This window comes from Salvia splendens, chromosome 8, assembly GCF_004379255.2.
Source record: "Salvia splendens isolate huo1 chromosome 8, SspV2, whole genome shotgun sequence".
NCBI lineage: Eukaryota > Viridiplantae > Streptophyta > Magnoliopsida > Lamiales > Lamiaceae > Salvia > Salvia splendens.
This window is the reverse complement of record NC_056039.1, coordinates 30,716,181-30,741,327: the sequence shown is the minus strand read 5'-3', so window position 1 is coordinate 30,741,327 and position 25,147 is coordinate 30,716,181. Positions and strand designations below refer to the sequence as shown.

Sequence of the window (25,147 nt, the reverse complement as noted above, 5' to 3'; positions counted from 1 at the left end):
AGTACATTAAATTAAACGCTTTTTTTATATTTTTCAGTACATTAAATTAAACTCTTTTTTTTTCCTACTCATTGGTTTTTAACAGTAGAAAATAAAATTCGGTGATACCTACGGCTACCCTATATGAAAATGGAAATACGTTACGTTGAATTTCGTAATTGGGAATAAAAGTGCAATTCGATTTCCTTATACGGCAACTAACCTATAGGAGCCAGTGATAATAATAACACTAAGAATGGAAAATGATTAGACCACTTAACAAACATACAGAAAGGCTACCTAAATTATTCAAACCGTTCTCATTTGTATGATTGGAGTTTATTTTTTGCAAAAGCTCCGAGCACGAATATGGGATCTTCTTCTTTTTTGGTAGCAGCAAATGAACGTTAAAAAATAATAAATCCCTAGAAAGTTTGTATAGTTAGGATGAAATTCCGCGTTGTACAGTGGCACGTGATTTTGGAAAGTTCACAACTTGGTACGACGACGAATCAATTGATCGAGTTCCGAATATGTGCATGATTTTGCTTTGAACTTTGATGGACCCCACTCCACTCCTTTTGACCAATATATACATACTCCGTATTTCAAAGGAGCTTCTCTAAATTATTTGTGTGCAGTTTTAAAAAATATCTGCGACGGAGAAATGGCTGGTGAAAGTGACGGAGAAGAAAGTGCGAGTCTTGAGAGGACGCCGACATGGGCGGTCGCTACTGTTTGCTTCCTTCTTATTTCGATTTCCATTCTTTTGGAGCACGGCCTTCATTTGCTTGCCAAGGTTACATTTTGCAATCCCCCTTTTTTTTATACTCCAATTTCATCATGTTTGTAAATGCTTATTGATTATTACTTCATACTTCGCTTGAAGTATTTGGGGAGGAAGAGGAGAAAATCACTCCTTGGAGCACTCAACAAGATCAAATCAGGTTCTTGTCTTTTCCTTTTCATGAATCCAGATACTCGTGGATATAGATACATACTGTATGATTCATTTGGAGAGAGTTTATCGGAACATAAAGAGTCATTTCCAACTAGTCTTCGATTGACTAGTCTGAGGTTATCGATAAAAAAAGATTTCTTTTTGTCCAAGTTCAAGGCACAAGATCCTTTGACAAATGATAGTACTATTTCACAAAGACAATTGGCTGAATCCCGTGAAACTGTTAAAAATGATAATGCAGACTTACTGCTTTTGGGGTTTATCTCGTTCTCGCTGGTGATGCTGGAGAAGCCAATTGCAACTATATGCATACCTAGAAGCGCCGTAGAATCCTTTCTTCCTTGCAAGAGCCTCACAACTGATGAAGACGAGGAACCTAAATGTGAAGAAAATGTATTAACCTCCTCTCCATCTTTATTGAGTTTGATTAGAGTTATCATGATTGAAGATGGTTGTCGAATGCAGGGGAAGATGTCGTTGATGTCGAGGGGAGGTGTCCAGGAGCTTCAGGTCTTGATCTTTTTCTTGGCTTTCTTCCACGTTTTGTCCACTTTACTCACCTTCACTCTTGGTGCTGCAAAGGTATTCTACAACAATTAAACTCTGTTTTTCAGTTGAGTTTCATGACTAGTTATGACCTTTTTGGCTCATTTAATTTGAGTATTGCAGATGAAGAGATGGGAACATTGGGAGGCAGAAACAAGGACCTTGGAATATCAATTTTCAAACGGTATGTTTATTTTTTCCTTCTTTGACATATGCTTTATTTGACATATAAAATTTACAAGAGTCTTTATTTTGTTATGATATAGATCCAAGGAGGTTCCAATTCATTCATCAAACCTCATTTGGAAGGAGGCATCTTAGATATTGGAGTCAATACAGATTGTTGCGACTGCCGGTATAATATACTCCATTTAAAACTTTTAAGACTATGGTTGGATCAGTGTTTGATATTTTGAAAATTTTGGCAGGTTAATTTTCTTCGACAGTTCTTTCGATCAGTCTACCAAGTAGACTATCTCACTCTTCGACATGGCTTCATCACAGTACGTACTTTCTCGGTTTCACTTGTACAATATTTCAGAATGTTACTACTGAATTATCTTGTCACCTTCTTTTGCTATCATTGTTTTTATTCAGGCTCATTTCTCTGAAGGAAATAGCTTCGATTTCCAGAAGTATATCAAGAGAGCACTTGAGAAAGATTTTGAGGTGGCGGTTGGTATGCGGTAATTCTTCCCCTTCCAACAGTCATTGCTAATCGAACGACTAACTACGAATTTCATGACTGACAATGCCAGCTTCTGTTTTTCAGCCTCTGGATTTGGGTGTTCTCTGTGCTCTTCATATTCTTCAATGCATATGGTAAGGCTTAAACACAAATCCAATTGTACACTGCAAATTCCAATAGCTAAAGCTAACATAATTCCCTTCTCTAAATGCAGTATTCCGTAACTATGTTTGGCTTCCCTTCATCCCATTAGTGGTAAGATATGAACATAGATCATACTTTCATGCTATAGTAATCCGATATACTGCCTATTGAAAAACATTCTGTCGCAGATGCTGCTCATTGCTGGCACTAAGCTGCAAGGCATCATCACGAAAATGTGCTTAGACACTAGTGATAAGTCCCATGTAATCCAAGGAACATTGCTTGTTAGACCAAGCGATCACTTCTTCTGGTTCGATCGTCCCAGATTCCTCCTCCACCTCATGCACCTCCTCTTGTTTCAGGTACTACTTGTCTTCTTTTTCTTGATCATGATCATCTAGCTACTCTACTTTTGTTCACATCAGATTATGAATGGTTCATCTTCGTTTGCAGAACTCGTTTCAACTGGCATTCTTCGCATGGTCTTGGGTGAGCATCAAAACAGTCACTTTCTCTGTCTTTAGAGTTTATAGCACTTACTCACTTGTGACTAACATAGTAGTATGTATGGATAGTACAAATTTGGCCTGAGGTCGTGCTTCCACCGCAAAAATGAAGATATCGTGATCAAGATCGCAATGGGAGTGCTGATTCCCATCCTCTGCGGCTATGTCACTCTCCCCTTGTATGCTTTAGTCACTCAGGTAAGCATAGATGAAGCAATGCCATCTCCTAAAGTTGCCGGTTTCTCGCCACAGTATTCATTCAGCTGGTTGTTATTGACAGATGGGAACATCCATGGGAAACTCTGTGTTCCCTGAAAAAGTGGTTGGAGGGCTCAAGAGATGGTGCGCGAAGGCCAGGAGAAACTTGGCTGCGAGGAGAGGAGACTTGACATCGCGTTCCTTGGATGCATCGGTGGAATCATCTCCCTCATTTGCTAATCTTGATGCCTCACTGCCTTTAGATCTGGATTATACGAGCGATGATGATGGCATTGAGAGGTCAGACCACCACCACCAGCAGCTCGGATCTTTTCATGGTATCGAGCCGAGCAGAGTCTAGTTTTCGGCATTGTACAGCTCTATCTTTTGGATCATGTCTCTTAATTTTTTTATCATCTTTTTTTCATTATTAGTATTATTTGTACATGGTTGGTGATAACCACTGCTGAAATTTATATATGATGGAGAGGTCATTATAGAGGTATTTATTTAGTAGTATTTGCTAATGTGAACAATGAAAAGAAGATTCAAAGACTTTTCAAATTTTTTCAGGAAAAACAGTAGCATAAAGGAATAAAAAAACAAATGCTTTGGGTTTGAATGCTTTTGTGCTAACTGACGCCTATTTTGAATAAATGAGAAGCATGACAAGGAAATTTGGTATGTGACATGTAAATTACCACATGTAATTTAATCAACATTGTACGTATAAACGATATGAAAATAAAAGATGTGACGCAATTAACAGTAGATGATCTCATGACATATTCCACGTGGTGAGGCTTGCTTGGAATGACAAAATGTGTAAACATATTTTATCAACAAATTGAGGTGATGTTGTGCAATTTTCTTATGTTTTATTGTCATGAAGTAGTAAGTTAAAGAATTGCAGAGTAGGTAGGCATCTTTCTCATAGAAATTGTGAATTAATTTACACTGAATCTTGAATTCCTTATAGTCATAGATTTGTTTGGAAATTCATGTCGAAACTTGTAGTAAGAGATTGATTAATAAGAAGATCCATGGAAATTGCTAAGAAAACTCTACGCATATATCATTATTCTTTGCTGCCAATGATTCTCAATCATTAAAGTACTACTAGTATTTTTCTTCTTCCTCCACTTAAATATAATCAGTTTTTTTCTACACAACTTTTACTATTTTATCTATAAAACCGAACACCACTAAAGTGAATATGATACGTGAATATCTCCACAAATATCCCCAAATCTCTCTTATTTAGTTTAGCATTGATTTAGCATATCATTTCATATCTTTTGCTTATTATAAATAGGGCTATTGTTATTCTCTTTAATCAATCAAGAAAATACATATTATTTGCACTAGTTTTTTTACGTTTCTTTCCTTTTCCGCAAACACAAACGGAGCTGATCTCGGGGAAAGCCCGAGACGTCCACTTTTATTTTCTCGCCGTCGACCACCCGTCGACGTCGATATCTTGTTAAGGGAAATCATCCCTTAACTATTGGTGCTTTCATTGTTGAACTCACCATGTCTGATTTTCACGTCGGAGTTGGGCGCACAGACTCGCTGCCCTCAATTTCAGATCCGGCGTCCTCCCTCGATCCGATTAAGGTGATGATCGAGCATATTCTGGTGCGTATGGCTCGGCTACAGACTCGCATGGACGAGTATGATCGCCGCCAATCCTCACGCCATACGCTGCAACCGGATCCGGAGCCACCGCACAGCCGCGGACACTCACGCCCGCTGGAGGGTCCCTTGCTGTTCACACAGCCGTTTGCGGCTGTATCAGTCACTACGCCTCCACCACCAGCCCCGATCTCCCTGCCGCGCAGCCCAGATATAGGGTATGGTTCAATGAAGTCCCTTGCCGGTGATATTGATAATCGTGAATCAGTGCAATCTCGTCAAATTTATTATGATGATATTGTAATTGATCAATTACTTAATCAAGATCCAATCGGTGAGGAAGAGGTTTTGACAGAAGTTGAGGAATTTTGGCAAGTATCCGATGAACCACAATTTGATCTGGATCTGTCGAATGTGATGGCACAGACAAAAGATGTTATTCACTCTAGTGTTGATGTTAGTGGATCAATTCATGGCAATAATGATTCATGTACTGCCGCTGGATTGATTCTTGCACGCCGCCAACATGATGTGGAGCATGATAGGGTGTATAGTACATTGCTAAGCAATTGGATTGATCCTTTTTTGTTGAAAAGGGACAGAGGGGGTCTCATTGAGGAAGTTAAGAAGGTAATTGCCTATGTATATGTGGATTTTCTTGTCAGCAATGTTGCAAGTATTGTTCGCCATTCAACAAGGGTCGACGCCGATGCTCGATTAATCCCTCCGCGCAAGGACACGCCGTCACCACAGTCGTGGTTGGGCATTCAAGGATGTTTAGACATGCTCTCTGTTTTGGGGCTGAATAATAGGAGGCACGATAGGGATAGACATAAGTCACCATTCACTCTCGCAATAGCCACACACCATGGTTCATCCAATCTTCAATTTGGGTTCCAAGGGGTTCGTGATTTACAGTCTGCTCTTTTTTCACTTGATAAGGGTGGCAGGTTCCATTTGAGGTGGCAATGGAGACAAATCCTTTTGTTGAGGGAAATGCATATGTACAAAATCTTATGGTTGGTAAAGTATACAGTGGTGTCAGTGCTAAAGCGGCTGAATGTAGGCTTTCAACTATCCTGTTATGTGCGACCCAAGAATCTGGTGCATTTGACCCGGGGGAGGCATCGCCAAAGCTTCTGTTCACGATGTTCGTCGTTGTGTCGTGGTTCCCACCTTGAGGACAAGGTGGATTTCAACCGTGTGGGAGTTGATACGTGAATATCTCCACAAATATCCCCAAATCTCTCTTATTTAGTTTAGCATTGATTTAGCATATCATTTCATATCTTTTGCTTATTATAAATAGGGCTATTGTTATTCTCTTTAATCAATCAAGAAAATACATATTATTTGCACTAGTTTTTTACGTTTCTTTCCTTTTCCGCAAACACAAACGGAGCTGATCTCGGGGAAAGCCCGAGACGTCCACTTTTATTTTCTCGCCGTCGACCACCCGTCGACGTCGATATCTTGTTAAGGGAAATCATCCCTTAACAATTACGTGAATATCTCCACAAATATCCCCAAATCTCTCTTATTTAGTTTAGCATTGATTTAGCATATCATTTCATATCTTTTGCTTATTATAAATAGGGCTATTGTTATTCTCTTTAATCAATCAAGAAAATACATATTATTTGCACTAGTTTTTTACGTTTCTTTCCTTTTCCGCAAACACAAACGGAGCTGATCTCGGGGAAAGCCCGAGACGTCCACTTTTATTTTCTCGCCGTCGACCACCCGTCGACGTCGATATCTTGTTAAGGGAAATCATCCATTAACAATTGGTGCTTTCATCTTCGTAATTGTTAAGGGATGATTTCCCTTAACAAGATATCGACGTCGACGGGTGGTCGACGGCGAGAAAATAAAAGTGGACGTCTCGGGCTTTCCCCGAGATCAGCTCCGTTTGTGTTTGCGGAAAAGGAAAGAAACGTAAAAAACTAGTGCAAATAATATGTATTTTCTTGATTGATTAAAGAGAATAACAATAGCCCTATTTATAATAAGCAAAAGATATGAAATGATATGCTAAATCAATGCTAAACTAAATAAGAGAGATTTGGGGATATTTGTGGAGATATTCACGTATCAGAATATATTTATAATGGACGGTCTCACAAATAGTTTCTCACCCTGTCTTACTCTATTAAAGCTTGATAGTTCAAATATTATTATACATGAATCACAAAAATTAATCCCACAATTTGTAACTCATTGTCTCGGCTCCGGCAGCAAGCAAATCTTCTATGCAATTTTTCCCCTTAATTTTAAATAATTAAATAACATGCTTGAAATTTTAACAAAAAGCATGAACTGTTAATCAATCTTCTTTATTCTATCAATTCTCTGAGTTCACCCTCGATGTAATCTCTGTTTTTTTTTCTTCCATAACTCCCACCTTGTTCGTCAGCAGAGCAAATGGTGATGTAAATTGTTTCCTCAAGTCTCTCAATTGATGTGAATTTTATTGAACTCCATCCCCACCAACGACTTACTCACCACACTACGAACATATATTTTGTTGTACTTCTTTCTTCAATGATGAAATGTCACATAAGTTTTAAAAGATAGTATAAAAAAAGAGAAGGTAATGGAGTGTAATAAAATGTGATTGGAAGTGAATTAATGGAGTATAGGGAGGTCTTTCTTCTTTTGTTCTAAGCAAGTAATGGAATTCCAATTTAATGAAGGAGAATAGATTTATTCTGAATGAGGGAGTGATGCATAATAGTTGTGCGTCGTTATTAATGAAACTCACAACCCTTGTGTGTCGTTCTTTAATGACGCACAAGGATTATGCGTCGGTTAACGACGCATAAGGGTTATGCGTCGTTCTTTAACGACGGACAAGGGTTATGCGTCGTTCAGTCGGCTTTTAACCCCCTGCAGGCAGACGCAGCGCACAGAACACACTTTCATTTCCTCTCTTGGTGATTTCCGGCGTTTTCAGGCGATTTCCGGCGATTTCTCCATAAGATCCGGTAATTTGTTCATCAATTTAGCTACATTCATCATTATTCATGTTTATTGTGTTTCATTTGTTAGTTTTACCCAATTTATACAAATTAGGGCTTGTAGGAAAAATGTCCATAATTGTCGTTGTTTTAAATGTTTTTGATGCAGAAATCATGCAAGTATTTGTGAGTTTGTATTGGGGTGGTAGAGTAGTTCAACTACCACATATGGGTATTGGTTATGAACTTATGAACCACCTCGTGCGAGGAGCTCCATCATATTAAATTCATGTGTTTCATATGCTAAATTGGTAGCAATGATCTGTGATGCGGTGAGAATAGATATGAACCAACACACAATTGAATTATTATGGAGACAATGTATAGTCTTTGCTTCCGGTATGGGTTATACATGTTCTGTGATTTGCAATGATGAAAGTGTAATGTTTATGTTCAACAATGCTCAAAATTCAAGTGGGTGTATTGAATTATTTGTTGAGTATTCACCGGTGAGGAGTGCAAAAATCCCACCAGTTGTTGATTATGGTATTGGGAGCTTTCTGCCCTCTTAAGCTCGATTTATAGACGTATAACTCTTATGCGTCATTCTTAAACGACGCATATTTCTTATGCGTCATTCATTAACGACGCATAACCTTTGTGCGTCGTTCTTTAAAGACGCATAACCTTTGTGCGTCGTTCTTTAAAGACGCATAACTGTTGTGCGTTTCATTAATAACGACGCACAACAGTTATGCGTCACTCACTGAGCCGGAATATATCTAATGCTCTTAATTAAATTGGAATTCTTTTAACATGCATTAAAAAAAAGAAATTTTCTGGAGTATAGGCCCATCTCTTAAAATAATATTACTACTAAGAAATGAGACATTTATAATTCACATTTTATGATAAAAAGAACTCGGACACCTAAAAAACATTCTACTTTTTTGTAATTGAAATCAAATTTCATTAATTCGTTGTATCTATATTTTATTATAAAGTTAGTAACTAAAGTAAAAAAAAGAAAATATTTATTCAATTGAAATAACATGGTTTTAAACCTCAGCAAATTCATTGTTTTGTACACGTTTGTGAACATTGATATTTAGTTATATATTACGAAATTAATTAGAATTTTACCAAATTTTAAATCTTTTTGTATAATGACATGATGACATACGAAATGAGTGCAGTACAGAAGATCGAAATCGCTCTTGAAAACTCCATCATTGACAGCACTAGATTAACAAAAACAATTATCGCCATCATTATTGTATTGATTAACCACTAATCACCAATTGACCGTATCCAATTGCCGTCGCCTATACGGTGGGATCCTCCAAATGACGTAGTGACACGTCGTGAACAGTGACCCTGACATCCCATATTACGTCACAGTCGTTGACGTTAGCGTCTACCCCTTACCTCCAAATTATTTATACCCAACCCCACTCACATTTTCAATTCCCCCCTTTCCCCTTTCCCCTCTCTCTCACACCATGCAAAAGGCGCTACACTACCGGAATCTGCTCCCCTCCTCCGCCGGCGGATCCGCCATTCCGCCGCCCGGAGACAACCAATCCGGCTCCGTTAATTTGAGAAAATTAGTGGCGGACAACGCGGTGGTGGTGTTCGCGCGGAAGGGCTGCTGCATGTGCCACGTGGTCAAGCTCCTTCTGAACGGCCACGGCGTCAATCCCACCGTTGTCGACGTCGACGACCACAACGAAGGCGACGTCACCGATCAATTGTCGAGGATCGTCGGCGCCGCGCCGCAGTTCCCGGCCGTGTTCGTCGGCGGAGAACTTTTCGGAGGGCTGGAGCAGGTGATGGGAGCTCATATCTCCGGCGAATTGGTGCCGCGGTTAAGAGAAGCTAGGGCTTTATGGCTTTGACGGAGATCTCTTTCGATTTAATACTCTCTATTTTCCCCCTTTTTTTCTTTTTTCAATTTAATGAAAACGTTTACTTCGAGATTGACTAGAGCATAAATGGAGATCGGAAAAATGATGTAGATAATCGTGGGTTGATTTTTGTACATAGTGTTTGCATTAGTTTATATAGGGAGTCTTCATCAACTATAATTTTTAATAATTTTGATTTAGATATTCATCTTAGATCATGGCGTGTATAAATATCAAGACGGCGTCACTACCAATACGTACTAAATTAAACTACTAACTAATTTTGAATATGTAGGTGAAATAAAACTTTATACGACCAAGTCGTCACTAGTGAAAACAAATAAATCGTGTATACATATGTTTCTCAATTACGATTACAGTATTTAATTAAATTTGATTATTTTATCAAAATAATCAGGGGACTTGGTGTGATGCATGTAATTAAAAAACTGATAGGATTGGACAAATGATTAAATAATTAACTCAATTTTAATCATCAAATTGAATTGGTACTACTCCAAACATTAGAGTGTGGGTGCTCGAATCATATGAATCAAGCATTAAACAAAGTTTGGTTATTTATCAATCACTCATTATCCAAATTGTTTCTGAGGGCATTTCTGAAGGACTATCCACTTCAAAAAAAAATCTATTATTTGTATACAGTATATATGGAGAAACGCAAGATGAGTTTCGGTTTTTGCGATTTAGTGATTTGAAGGATTCCAATTATAAATGTTAATTGACGAGGGTTTCTTTGTATGTTGCAATTCTACGTGAATAGCAACAATTATCTTCTTGAGTTCAACTTTCTACGTATGAATTTTCACTCATGTTTTAATTTTTTTTTTTAAAATGACGACTTCGTAAGCTCTACTTGATAAATTTCACTCTTTTTAATCCGATATTAGAAAGAGAAACTTTCTTAGTTATAGTGTGGCGTGAATTAAGTGTGTTAGATATATATGTATTATCGTATAAGGATTATTTTATTAACTAACTAGTTAGTCAAGTTAAAAAACTTTATATTATCCGAGGCATGTATTCAACTATATATATGTGGTTGGTCAAATAAAATATGATCATGAATATCCGTAATTCAGTTCATAAGATTTCATTAAATTAAATTTGAGATTAGAGTTATTTGGGATGTAATTAAAAAATTAATCTGAAAAAGGAAAGGAAGTAAGTACTACTCCCTCGGTTCCCAAAGAGTATGAACTTTGGGTTCGGCACGGGTTTTAATGCATTATTGGTAAAGTAAGAGATATATAGAGAAAGTTTTTTTAATTATTGTTAATGGAGAATGAGTCTCACCTCATTAGAGAGAATATAGTTTCTAAAATTGAAAGTTCATACTCTTTAGGGACGAACGAAAAAGGAAATAGTGCATACTCTTCGGGAACGGAGGGGGTTTAATTAAGCAATGTCATTTCACATAGTAGTAGAATTTTACGAATATTGAGTACAAATTAAAAGATGAAGATAATGTCACCGACAAGTTTTATATAGTACTCCCTCCGTCCCGCTTTAGCAGTCCCGGTTGAGTCGGGCACATGTTTTAAGGAGTGTTTAAGTGTGTAATAAATAAATGATGTAGTGGAGGTTGGGTCCCACTTTTAAACAACTTTTTTGCTTTTATTTTCGTCACCAAAGTGACTGACTGTTCACTTGCATTCATTTTTTTTAACTCCATGCAACACATTAATTACTGTAGTTGGTACCAAATTTAAATTTTCATTACCAAAATGGAGGGAATACAATCTGCCAAAACAGTGGGAAAAGAAGATTAAGTGAAATCAACATTCAATTTTTCATTACCAAAATGGAGAGAATACATTCTGCCAAAATAACCTCCCTAAATTTTGGGAGGGAAATTTTGAAGTTCTACATTGAAATCTTAAGTACAATAAACACAATATAAATACATCCATCACCTACATTTTCTCCTTCCATCTACCACTACCATCAAAAACACTAAAAACGCACACTGCATTAGTTTCAAAATAGGAATCCCTCAGAAAAATTTCATCATCGGGAATGGCGGAGCAGCGGGTGAATCAATACTTCACCACCAACATGAAGAACAACATTGTGCAGCATCTACTGAAGAACAGTCAATGTGGTGTTCTTCGAAAAGGAGCAGTGTGTGAGGCAGCCGAAGCTTTTGCTGTCAATAGGAAGACCATTTCCAGACTTTGGAAGGCAGCCACAAAGATGATGGAGAATGGAGAACCTGCACACATGGTTGGAAAAGTTAAAGGATACAAACGTGGAGAAAAGAAAAAAAGTTGACGAAGTAAAGGTTAGATCACTCTCTGTCCTTGAAAGATCCTCCTATAGGGTGATGGCACCAAAGCTTGGAGTTAGTAAAACTACAATTTGTAGGTGGGTAAAGGATAAACAGCTTAGGCCCCATACTAGGACATTGGGGATCTGGCCACTGCATTTGGCTACTAGGACAGAGATCACTCAGGCTGCATTTGGTTTTGTTGCATTAGTTTTTTTAATGTAATGCATTGAATATGTAAGGAACATCTAAGTAATGCATACTTTTTGTAAAACAAGAATCCCATCAGAGCATTCTCATCATTGGGTAAGCAACAGGAACCAAAACGCAGCAAGCAATCAACAATCATGAAGCACAATGCAAAAAACCAGGTTCCTTCAGAGAAATCTCATCATTGGGTAAGTATTCATCCTCCAACAAATTAACCATCACACATTAATATCATAGGCAATAACCAAAAGACCAGGAACCAACTCAATTACATCAAGTATTGGAGCACAATGTAATGAAGCAGCAGGTAAGCAATCACCAAGTCAATCACACCAGCAACCCACAACACAAAGAAGCCACAACACCACCAACCCAAAACACCACCATCCACAATACCATCAACCAATTCACAGCACCATAACACCACAACACCATCAAACCAAAAACACCACCAAGGCAGAACAATCACCACATAGCGTATAAACCTCCAAACCCAAAAAAATAGGGGTGGCTTAAACACAAAACATCAGAAAGGTTGCAATTTTTCATCACAGTGATGCCCGAAGGCCAATCCCTCAAAATGCATAGAATTGAAAACCATACTCACAGATTTAGAGGAGCTTTAAAAAACATGGGAATTGAATGGCCATAAACCGAATGTAACGCTCCTCTTCCTCTGTGTACCGAGCCTTTGGTGTCGTCAGTGGTGTTTCAGGGACAACGCCATAAATTGGGAACGGGTCGACATCACTACCAAGGTCAACCGGCTCCACGGTTGAGTTAAATGATAGATCGGCCGACGGAGAGAGCGGAGGGAGAGGGGAGCAGCTAGGGTTCACAGAGAACTGAGTTTCAGGGATGACGATGGATATGGAGTCCGTTTTCTCCCACGAATACGTTGGAATAGGGGAGTCATGGGTGGCGATCACACTCTCAGTCGACCCATAGCTTTTTTCGAATGACCAATAGACCGACGGATATGGTGGTGTTGGCGGCGGAGATGGTGGTGTCTGTGGAGATTGTGGGTTTAGGGTTCCCATTTAAGCACGAGAGAGGGAGGATTCAACACAGGGTTCGGGAGTGGGGCTGATCTTGTTCTCCAGATCTAGGGTTCTCAGGGAAGGGCGAGTACTTTCAGAGAGAGAAATGAGGGGAGAGAATTTGCTTCCTGGTTTTAAAATTGTAATGACATCAATTTGTATGTTACCGAGTTCAACCGGGAACTCCTAAAGCGGGACACCCGAAATTGATCAACCGGGACTGCTAAAGCGGGACGGAGGGAGTAACTTCTTTGGCTGTGATCTCAATGACTGATTAGTGATTTCACTAAAAAGAGTAATATATTAAAAATGCATGAATACACGTGTTTAATAAATATAAGATATTTTGATATTATCACACTATTCAATTTGCTTATAAAGTTATAAACCTGTGCTCTCTGCTTTCAGCATCCAGATTATTTGAAATATGGAGTAATAGGCATTTAACTCGTTTACGCCACTTCTAAGAATCTAGCTTGTTCAATAATCGCTCAGCTAGGACAATTTTACGTTTTCTAGATGTATCATTTGATTCATTTTGTGTATTATAAAGTAATACTAATATACTATATAATGCATATAGTGTTATTATCAGAGACGCACATATTGTCTGACAAACAGGCCAATAGGCTCTATACATTTCAAAATAATACTACCACCTGTTAAACGAATTAAACACCTTTCATTTAGTCAAACTCAGATAACTATCTCATTTCCAATCTACACTACTTGTCATATTAATAACATAGTTAAAGACACTCTAGCTAGTTTTATTATATGTTGTTTTACAACTCTAGGGTAACTATTTATTGTTTAGAGTTTAGGCTTACTTTGCTCAAGATATGATGATATTTGAACCTTAGATATATATGGCTCTGATAAATTGAATGAATCTTTTCGTTCATAAATTACCTACTTCGTCGAGATTGGTACAAATTATAAAACACTTTTAATCTCTCAATAAAATTGACATCAACAAGTTTAGGATATTTTATCTTCTTGATTTTATTGTTTTTTGTTGTTATTAGATTTCTTAGTTTTGGGAAGATTATGTTTTTCACTTTGTGAGTACAATTTGTTTGGATATGGTGTGTGTTGCAAGCGATCAATACTTCTTCTAGAAGAGGATGTTCGACGTGATATTACTGGTGTGTGTTGTTATCGTTTGTTGTACGTACATTAACTGATTTTAATATTTTATCCTTTATTAGTTTTTATGTTGCTTTTTTGGTGTTGTTTTATTTGGCTAATACCATTTTTGATGGATTTTGGTGAATATTTCATGGCTTCGAATATTTTATATTTATTGAAGAGATAATAACTTTAGACTTTGGTCGATTTGGTCGATTTGGTCGATGTTAAATAAGTATAACAGATTTATGACATTCTAATTTTATTTACTTGGTATTTTACAATTTTAGGATGACTTTGGTCATGTGAAGACAGCTTATGTTTCTATTTTGATACACATTAGTCTCATTTCAAAATATTTTTCATTTTTATTAATGATTTAAGAGATAATATTAATTGAATGATTAGATAGTATTGTGATATCAAAAAGTGAGGTATGAGCCCACAAATTTTAGCCTAAAATCAGACAATGTAAATATGATAAATCAAAATCTAAAATTGGAATATAATTAAAAGAATGTAAAAGAAAAATGAATGGCATTATATTTATTTCCTCATAAATATGATTTTACAATAAAAATAATCTCAAAAGTCAAAACACACTTTTTAATATATGAACCCAGGATATCTTTCAAAATATGATTCACGAGTCCCCGTATATTATTAATATATACTCCACTAATTTAATTTTCATTACCAAAATCAGTGTTAAGTCTTTACTATGTAGTACATGAAAGTAATGAATAGTGATAATAACGTGTAATGATGATAAGACCAAAATGTATTGTTGAGTAGGCCGATATCAAATCGTCAATTACGTAACCAAAATGTTATTTGCTCGTTTATGTATACTACCAATTCCAAATGTCGTTATTGCGAGTTGACCAATCTAGTGGGGAATTGTTTTAATAAATTCTACTACTAGTATTTAATTATTTTTTCTGTCTTTTTTCCTTTTTTTGAGGGGAGGAACAACAATCAAAATAACGCGTCTCGTACAATTAATATTACTTTCTATAAAATCCACTAATCCCAAGTTGACTTTAATTGGCCGGTTCACAATCTCTAGATTGCCACAATCGGAATTGCCTTTTCAAAATGAGGGCAAAAACTATTGATAATTGGAATTGTTAGTAGGAGTATTTCTTTTGGACCTAATCTTTCACAGCCTTAGTTTGTTCGAGATTAATTAGAACTAGAGTCTTTTAGGTTGTTATTTTGAAGTTCGATCCATAATAATATATCATGGTTTGTCTTTATAATTTCAAAAATCTTATTTCCATCAATTAAATCTTACATAATCTCATTTTAGTTTATCCCATATTGTATTTACCGTTATCTTGTCTAACAAACCGAACACTACCTAAAGTTATGACAAACGAGGAGATACAAATTTAGAATAAGTTATAAATTTGATTTGATTTAAAGTTCTCTTTGATGTAGGTGAAATTGAAATGGAACTAGAAACTTCAAAAAAAATAAAGAAATCAAATTAATAACCACCACCATTACAGATTAGATAATGTTTGGTCTCTTAAAAATTAAACGAAAAAGGGAGATTTCAAAATGGTGGTGTAGGGAGGTCAACTAAAAACTGTAAATACATGGAATTGGTTGATAATGAATTGATGACCATTCGAGGTGGGCTTACGAAACCTATTGTTGCCTCTTTAATATGACTATTACGTAATTTCAAACGTAATCATATTTTTCTTGAAAATTTGATTACGTCACTCCAACTTTGAATTCGTTGATCATATTTTTAAAAAAATGAGAGAGATTTTATACACTTATTTTAGTTAGTACTACTCGTATAAAAAGAGAGAACAAAAATTAATACTACTACTCTGTATTTACAATTTTTGAAATAGGTAATCTTTATTTAGTGAAATACCGAAAAAAAAAGTGAGGCATTTTCTTTAAAAAATGAAAACAATAAGAATATTAACTCCGTTTAAAATTTTACTCAAATCAGTGAGCATTAAGTTACTATGAGAATATCGGAAATATAGCAATATAAGTAATTAGCATTATCGCGCTATGAAATGCTACTATTTGAATACGAAAGTATATTAATAAGAGTTACTTATATCACAGATATATTATTAGATACTATAAATTTAAATTCAATTCTGAATCGCTCTTCCCACGAGAGGGTGTCAAAAAACACTTATCGAATCCCCATATAAAGATTTGTAGCCTAAAATTTTTATTTTGTTAGGTCCACAGTCCACTATATTAGGATAATGAAAGAAAGGGAACCAAGATAATGAAATATTATATTAAATTATAGTCACAATATTATTATTGCTCCATTGGTTCGACTTTATGTTGTGAAGTAATGTCCTTTCATCAACTAAAGACACCCACTCCCGCACATTTGAGGTCGTGTGTATAATGGGTAAAAAAATGGATCTACTTGATTTATAAACAAGTTTAAAATTAAGTGACTTCAGATTGTAATAATTGGATCTACTTGATTTATAAACAAGTTTATAATTAAGTAATTGAAATTCAAGTTGAACGTAACAATCAAGTAAAGGAATAGTTCAAAAATCAAAACACAGTCTTGATTTTCTAAATATAGTAGTCTCTTTAGCGGAAAATTTCCACGAATGCGTATGTTATTCGCATAAAAGAGAGACAAAAACATCTCAGCATTTTAAACTATGGATCTGAGTCCAATTTGAAATTAGTGGGCTGATCCAAATCTTTCTCTAATTTTAGAGGAATGTTAACATTAAAGCTTTTAACCGATTAAAATATAATTCGAATATCTATCTTAAAGTAGAGACTAGAAACAATATTTTAAAACATGGATCTGAGTCCAATTTGAAATTAGTGGGCTGATCCAAATCGTTCTCTAATTTTAGAGGAATGTTGACATTAAAGTTTTGAACCGATAAAATTATAATTCGAATAGCATGCAATTCGACTAGAACTAACCCGGATCCGATAGATTTGGGTTTATGTTGATTCTAGATGCAACCATTGCATATTCTTCTACTTTATTTGGTAAATTTGATATATGATATGACACTTCAATGATAATTTTTATAAAATAAACAACTGCATAAAAATAAAATTAAATTAATAATATAATATTAAATAACTGAATTCAAGTTTACAATTAAAATATCCCGTTGTTTCCTAAAAGTAGGAACTTTTGTAACGACACAGATTTTTTATATAAAAAACAGTACCCTATAGAATGATTTTTTGAATTTGAAAATAAATAAAAACAGCAGAGTTCATATATACTAACATGAATTTTTCTCAATAGAAGTTTATAAAAAATAACCACTTAGTCGGATAGGATTTAGAGTTGGGGTCTAGTTTTTATGATATATATATTAATCAAACATGGAAAAGAAGAAAAAAAAATACATTTAAGAATATTGATCACAAAAAGTTTGGAAGTAAAATATGATACTCAAGATATTCATTTCAATGTAAACTCTAAAGTGGATTGTAATTTTTTTCATTTTTATCACGATATATATTATATTCAGCTTAACATAAAATATAGCATCGTGAAAAAAATATTTCATACTCAAGATCTGTATCACATTAATACTAATCATAAAACGGGTCTCGTACATGTGATGAGACTCCAAAGTTGAAAGAGGTGCAGGTGGTCCTGGTGGCACCTTGGGCCCTAGTTATCCCCACCTTGAGTCTCTCTACTTCCTTCCTAAGCCTCGAGTTATCGATCAACACACTCTCGAGTTGCATCTGCAAGCCCTTGTGCTCCATCTCTAGCCCTTGGATTTTGTCACGCGCCCGCTTGTTTTGGTACCATATCGCCACTTGCCTAGGCAGGATACCGAGCTCAAGTGCTAGGCGGGACCTGTGGTCGGAGTCCAACTTCTTATTGAAGTTGAAATTCCATTCCAATAGCCTCACTTGCTCCTCACTCAGCCTTTTCTTCTCTTTGGTTTGTTGCTTTGGATTTGCGGGATAAGCGAATTGATCCATTTGCAGTATATATATATATATGATCTCTAATTATACATACTTTATTAAATTGGAAATGGATAGGAATTTATAATTGAACAAACATAGATAAGTTAGTTGCGAGGCAAACTTTTCTGGTGTTGCGTCATTAATAATTAATAGGTACTTAATGACTACTAAAAATGTCAACTGATCAACTACGCCGACAATAAATTACCATAAAACATACCATTTGTTACTCGCAATTTTTCTTAGAGTTCAAACTTAGGCTTAGAATTTTGATCCACTAATTGAATTAAGGACAACATTTGATGCATTATTGCTAAAAGTTAACCACGGTTAATTTATTCCCAAAACTCAATTATTGCTTACCATGGTTTATTGTGTGATATGCATTTTAAATAATACTGTAATAGTTGTATTATATACTTGTTGACGAGTCAGATGCATTAATATTACACTGGAACGGTCTGTAGGAGCATCCACAATGGCGGCGAGCGGATCGGCTAGCCGATCTCCGGCGCTCGCCGGTTCGCTCGCCGAACCATTGTAACCGGCGAGCGCTATTTCGGCGAAAAAATTGGCAAGCGCACGCCGATTCGCGAGCGCTAGGCGATGCGCTCGCCGGTCCGCTCGCCGCCATTGCAGGCACCGGACCGGCGAGCAATCGGCGAACGAATTTTTTTTTTTTTAATTTTCGAAACACTATATATACGCGCTTTGCATGCCATTTTCATTCGCACCACTTGTTTTAACGAGTACTCTCTCTATCTTAATTTCTGTACGAGATCAACAACGTGAAATGGAGAACAACAACGAAGGTACTCCAATGACGAGCGGGTCTCAAACTCCCCGGTACCCTTGGGAGTGTATGGGGTCCGATGCCCGGGTACTACAACATGTACCCGTGGCAGCAGATGATGCCCGGGATGGCAGCCGGGGGTTACCGGCGATGCCGGGGTGGGCACCCGGAATGCAGATGATGCCGGGAGGGGTACCGGCGACGCAGGGGACGCCGGGGGGGGGACGTCTATCGCCTCAGTTTTGATTTTTCGACTGCTTCTTCGCACACATCGACCCCAGCGGAGGCGCAGTTTACGCAATATGAGACTTTCTCCTTATAGGAGTTGGGGTTTGATCTTCTCGGTGTTTCGGAAACTCCCGTTCAAACAGGGGGAGTAGGGCGGGGTCGGGGCCCCCAAAGGGGAAGGGCAAGAGGGTCGGCGAGTTGTCGCAGCCAGTTGAGGACGACTGCTCGGTACGGAGGAGGTGGACGGATGCGGAGAACGTCGCGCTGTCCAAGGCGTGGGTGAGTGTTTGCGATGATCCCCTCACTTTGAACAATCAGAGGATCGTCAACATGTGGGCCAAAATAGCACCAGCCTACAAGGCATTTTGCCCGGAGGAGAGGCCGCGCAATGGGAAAGAGTGCCGGAAGGCGTGGGACCGAATCAGGGCTGGGGTCTCTCGATTTTCGGGCTTGTATGCCAACGCCCTCCGCATGCAGAGTAGTGGCCAAACGGAGGATGACTGCAGGAGGATAGCGGAGAAAGCCTTCCCCCAACCCGGGTTGTATAAGGAGTTCACCTACTGGAACTGCTATGAGGTGCTGAACGACTCCGAGAAGTTTCGGGCAGGTGTCGACGCTGGCTGGCCGAAGAAGCAACGACTGAACTATACCGGTGATTACAGCGGCAGCAGCGGTGGTTCCCACGACCTCCCCGAGGGTGCTCAGGAGCTCCCGTCCCCTCCATCGTTCGTTCGCCGAACTCACCGGGTTGGTCAAAGGCGGGCGCAACGGGAGGCAAGGGGGGCGCCGGGGGGTCCGGGAGGTCCAGTCAGCATCCCCCATTGGCCAGTCGACAGAGGATCTCAAATTCTTCGCGCGTCAACAAACGCGTGCTCAGATGGTCAAGATCTTAGCCGATTGGAAGTCGGCAGAGGACCCCGAGGAGAAGAGCTTTCTTCACGCATTGCTCGTGAGCATGCGTAGCGATTTGAAGACCGGGGGGCACGGGGGGTACCGGCGGCGACGGAGACGAGGAACTGAGGCGGAGGTCGGTTTTTTTTTAAATAATGTAATTTTTTTTAAATTATTGTATTTTTTTATTGTACTTTTTTTAAATTAATATAGTTTTTTAATGTACTTTTTTAATTTAAATAATATTATTGAATTTTCGAGTATCTGTGTCGTAAATTTAATTCCGTATTTTGTGTGATTGCCAACTATTTGTTTTATATAATTAGGAGTGATGAGGCTAGGCTATTGCTGGGTTATTTGCTTGTCTTGATGATGTGGCAGGAGGATTTTTAGTGCTTATGATATTGCAGGAGGAGTTTTTGGTTGGGCTATGACTGGACTATTGCTGGGCGAAAGCCATTATGGATGCTCTAGAAGATAGCTTGATAGAGAAAATGTCAATGGAGTTGTTTTGGATGTCAATGGAGTTGTTTTGGATAGATTTGCACTTTGAATTTAAAGTTAAAACCTAAGAGTTGAGATTATAGGCGGCTGGTCTCATTCTTTCATCTATTTTCCTCCTACTTTTTTATCATGTATATTTATTTATTTTAAGAGCATCCACGACTCGGGGACGGATGTCCCGACGGACATCCCAAAACACGTCCTGCCACGTCATAAGGACATCCCACAGCACTGCCACGTCATAAAGACATCTCACTCCACATTAGCGGACGTATCCAAGGACAACCCAATAATCAAAATTCACAAATTCACAAATATGCAATTTTACAGAATTAAAATTTCGACAGGAATACGGAGAAAATGCAACCATTTTATTTAAAAAAAACATACATAATTAAATAAAAAAATACATAGTTAAAAAAATACATAGTTCAAATTTAAAAAACATCCCAAAGCTTCGACACACGCGACCCCCGCCTCACTCCTCGTCGTCCCCTTGGCAAGACCCGCCGTCACTCCCGGGCAGGGGTGCGAGACCCAACTCGCGCCTCATACTGTCGATGACCCCATTCAACATCTCCTTGTATAAGGGGACAGTCGCCTCCCGCCACTTTTCTATGGTGTCGAGTAAAGTATGATTGTGCTGCATGCGCGCGAGGTGGGTGAGTTCGGCCTTGCCCTGGCTAGGAGCTGCCAATTGGACCTCGTGGGACCCGCTGGCGCTTCCCCTAGCCGTCCGCATCGCGGTCTTTTGTCCAACCAGACGACGGCGGGAGAACGATGGAGGGGTCGGGATCTCTGCAGCGGCTTCGGGGAGGTCGTGGGAACCGGCACTGCTGTTGTACTCGCCGGAGGCGTTGAGCTTCGTCCGCTTCGGCCATCCAGCTTCAACACCCGCATGAAACTTGGCGGAATCCTACAGCACAAGATAGACATCCCAATATTTGAAGACGCCGAACTTCTTCTTCTTGTCGATGAACTCCTGCATGGACAAACTCTTCACATCCTCCATGGACATGCCGCTGGTTGCTGTACGGACGTTGTTTTCGTAGATGCCGGAAAATCGGGTGAGCGATCTCCTTAGCCGCTCCCACTGTTTCCGACATTGCTCTCCATCGTGAGGCTTCCCACCTGCTGGGCTGAATTTGATGTAGTTCTTGCTAATGCGCCACCACATCCTGTCGATAGTCTGGTTAGTCCCGACGTAGGGATCCTCGACTATACTCATCCAGGCCTTTGCCAGGGAGACGCACTCCGCCTCGCTCCAAAAGGTCATTCTTCCCTCGCCGGCCTCCTCCTCCCCCTCTCCCTCGTCTGTCACCCCCTCGTCGAAGAGGACACACGAGGACTCACTAGTGCCCTTGCCCTTTCCTTTGCCCTTCTTCTTCGACTTCCCTACCACCGGTGGTTTCTCAGTGGGAGACCCCCTGACCGGAGATATCCCCAACTCCTACAAAGAGAAAGTCTCAATGCTGGTGAACTGAGTTTCAAGTGGAGTACTTTGGGAATCACTAGACAATAAATCCATGTAGGGGCGATACACATTGTCCCCAGGTGATTGGGGGACCCCCACTCTGCTACCCCCGCAGGAGCAGGCATGCCTTGCATCATACCAGGCATCATTCCCCCCATCACGGGCATCATTTGGGGCACCATCCCTCCACTCCCCCTTCCCCCCGGGCATCACCATCCCCCCACTCCCCCCGGGCATCATCATCCCTCCACCCCCGGGCATTTGGGGCACCATCCAAGGGCACATATTATAGTACCCACCCATCATCGCCGGCATTCCAGGCATCATCGCCGCCATTTCGGGCATCATCCCGGGCATCCCCGCAGTTCCGTCGGCGTTTGTGACTCGCTCGTGGCGGGAGAATCACTGTCATGCTCCATTTATCTTCACAAGAAATGAAAGTAGAGAGAGAGAAACTTGTTAATACAAGTGGTGCGAATGAAATGAAGTTCAACGAGCCGTATATATAGAGTTTTTTTAAAAAAAATCAAACAATAGGACGTCCGTCGGATGACCTCTCGTCCGCAAGGGACGTCCGTGTCCGCCTGTTCCGCTGCAATAGCGGACGTCCCCGACGGATGACTGGCTCGCCGGTCAGACCTCCGCTATTGCGGATGCTCTAAGTAGTTCCTAGCTATGATCAATAGGTTGATGTTTTCTTTATTACGTCATCAAATTGGAGATGAAATGCTTTTATTTGTAAACTAAGGAAAACCAATCCCGGAATTCATTTGAGCTCCCAGTTATATTTTAAATATCATGATAATTCCATCCCTATGCGATACTCGGCGGGTAATGGGTGCCCGCTACGCGATAGAAGCAGGAAACGGGTCAGGTGCGGGTATTTAAAATCTAATGTTTGCGGGTTTCGGGTATACCCGATACACCCGCATAATACACGACAATTTTGTAAATTATATTAGGAATTTAGGGTTTATTAACATATTTCTCTTTCATTCCATTCTATATATTTGAATATATTTATTCCAAGTACACACACGTATATATCAATGGCGGATCTAGTTAAGAACAAAGGGGTATAAGGGTATGGTGTACTCCTAGAATAGCAAATAGTCTAATGGTAAAATGCTCTCTGTTATAACCTTGACCCAGGTTCGTCTCCTCCCAAGTGCGTTTTCCTGCTATTTTGCCTTGGATATCTATATTTTTGTTTTAATTTGTTATCTATATACAATTGTTACGTATGAATATGATTGAATATAATACTCCAATAATTTGTTCTCTCATTTGTTTTATACCCATTAAAGTATATATAATTGAATATAATCTTTATAATTTATGGTTTTTAATTATGCTCATATTTGGAATTATATAAAATATTATGTATTTTGTTTTAGTTAAAATATAATACTCCAATAATTTGTTCTCTCATTTGTTTTATACCCATTTTAAATAGTAGTAGTATTTTTTCAAGTAATAACAATAAAAAATAATTTTCTTTTTATATACAATGAAGTGATTCATTGAAAAAAATGATTGAGATAATAGAATAAAAAGATTGATTGAATGTTAAATCTTTCGATAGGTGTAACTATTTATCGTACCCCTATTATAATATTCATGGATATGCCATTGGTATATATACATCTTATGAGGAATGATATGCTACATACCTTATGTGAGCTCCTTATGTGAGCATCACTTTCGGTTGACGTACGTTTAACGTTGTTCTTTTATTCTATATATTTAGTTTGATTCTAATACATTAAAAAATATTGTTGAAATTTTTAATTTCACAAAATTCATAAAAATCAAAACTTGATTTGTTATCTTATTAATTTATTTGAAATATAGAGAAAACGAGCGAATCGGACTTTGATTTTTATGAATTTTGTGAAATTAAAAATTTCAATAATATTTTTTAATGTATTAGAATCAAACTAAATATATAAATCGGAACGAACAATACTAAATGTGCGTCAAAGTGGAGCTCACATAGGGTACGTAGCATATCATTTCTCTACATTTGATATGTCATAGTACATACATATGTATTGGATATGTCACAGGCTCATGTAGACGCACATATAGTATATATTGGATATGTCAAGACTCAAGATTCGGGTACCCGGGACGTTGGATGCGGGATACCTGACTCGGGTATCAAGACTACCCGATATGGTGCGGGAAGGGTATCAGGACTGCGCATTTGGTCAAAATCGGGTGTGAGTGCCTACTCGTCTATGGCCCATAGACTATGGGTGCAGCAGGGTTACCCGTTTCGCCGACTCTATGATTGTGCTTATTTGTTTTTTGAATTATTAATACTAATTTTTTTAGTGTATATTTTCATATACAATACATCCTACTTAGTATATATGAGAGGCATACAGTGTAAATATGGGAGAACAGGGGCGGATCTACACTATAAGAGGGTAGGGCTTAAGCCCTTACCCATTTTTTTTAATTTTTTTATTTTGTATTTATAAATTTTTAAAAATTTTAAAAAATCATGTTAAGCCCTTATTAAGGTGATGCTAATGTAGAACAAATTATCTTGAAATAATTAATAGAAAGGGCTGAGATTAATGAAAGAAGTAAAAATTTGCAGAGCATTAACAATGGTGGATGATTATTGTGAGGAAGAAGATGACTTTAAGTTAAATAATACATATATAATTACAAAAAATTAAGCCCATCACAGGAAATAAATAAAATTCAGCCCAAGAAGTGTTAGACAAGTGAGTATAAATAAAATTCAGCCCATAAAAAGGTCCAAAATAAAATTTGATTTCAGCCCAAAATAAAAAATACTACTCAAAATAACTAATTAAAAATAACTCAGTAACAAAAAGTAAATAAAAAAAATGAGAAAAGCAGCAAAACTGAAAATCCTCAATTCCAAAATATCTCTGAAACGTCTCTTCGCCGGCGGTGCCGCATCGCTCTATCGAGGCGAGGCACGACGCTGCGGACAGCCGCCGCCCGTGCCATCCGAAGGCCCGGAATGCCGCTTCTTTGTTCTACACGGCGACACCAGCCCTGCTGCACGGAGACACGGCGACACCAACGCGGCAACGCTCCTCTGCTCGACTG

The 25,147-nt window shown here is 38.4% G+C and overlaps 3 protein-coding genes across 3 annotated transcripts; 2 read left to right on the top strand and 1 right to left on the bottom strand.

Annotated features, from left to right (window-relative positions):
* Window positions 1-381: 381 nt before the first annotated feature.
* On the top strand, window positions 382-3,527 carry LOC121742923 (MLO-like protein 12). The gene is made up of 15 exons (XM_042136059.1): window positions 382-478; window positions 621-778; window positions 869-926; window positions 1,182-1,333; window positions 1,406-1,522; window positions 1,610-1,670; window positions 1,753-1,841; window positions 1,915-1,989; window positions 2,084-2,172; window positions 2,259-2,308; window positions 2,389-2,429; window positions 2,507-2,680; window positions 2,772-2,807; window positions 2,894-3,022; window positions 3,105-3,527. The coding sequence occupies exons 1-15, from the start codon at window positions 427-429 to the stop codon at window positions 3,381-3,383; spliced, it is 1,560 nt and encodes a 519-aa protein (XP_041991993.1). The 5' UTR covers window positions 382-426; the 3' UTR covers window positions 3,384-3,527.
* A 5,572-nt stretch (window positions 3,528-9,099) lies between these two features.
* On the top strand, window positions 9,100-9,724 carry LOC121743849 (monothiol glutaredoxin-S5-like). Its single transcript, XM_042137227.1, has one exon. It carries the CDS (start codon window positions 9,120-9,122, stop codon window positions 9,513-9,515), a length of 396 nt encoding a protein of 131 aa, XP_041993161.1. The 5' UTR covers window positions 9,100-9,119; the 3' UTR covers window positions 9,516-9,724.
* Window positions 9,725-17,665: 7,941 nt separating this feature from the next.
* Window positions 17,666-18,173, bottom strand: LOC121744234 (homeobox-leucine zipper protein ATHB-52-like). Its single transcript, XM_042137716.1, has one exon. The coding sequence runs from the start codon at window positions 18,171-18,173 to the stop codon at window positions 17,772-17,774; it is 402 nt and encodes a 133-aa protein (XP_041993650.1). The 3' UTR covers window positions 17,666-17,771.
* Window positions 18,174-25,147: the final 6,974 nt, after the last annotated feature.

Bases quoted from the DNA above. Each gene is read 5' to 3' on its own strand.
- LOC121744234 (XM_042137716.1), bottom strand. From the start codon at position 18,173: ATGGATCAATTCGCTTATCCCGCAAATCCAAAGCAACAAACCAAAGAG.
- LOC121743849 (XM_042137227.1), top strand. From the start codon at position 9,120: ATGCAAAAGGCGCTACACTACCGGAATCTGCTCCCCTCCTCCGCCGGC.
- LOC121742923 (XM_042136059.1), top strand. From the start codon at position 427: ATGAAATTCCGCGTTGTACAGTGGCACGTGATTTTGGAAAGTTCACAA. The intron at 927-1,181 runs GTTCTTGTCTTT...ATGATAATGCAG, and splicing joins ACTCAACAAGATCAAATCAG to ACTTACTGCTTTTGGGGTTT. The intron at 2,681-2,771 runs GTACTACTTGTC...CTTCGTTTGCAG, and splicing joins TGCACCTCCTCTTGTTTCAG to AACTCGTTTCAACTGGCATT.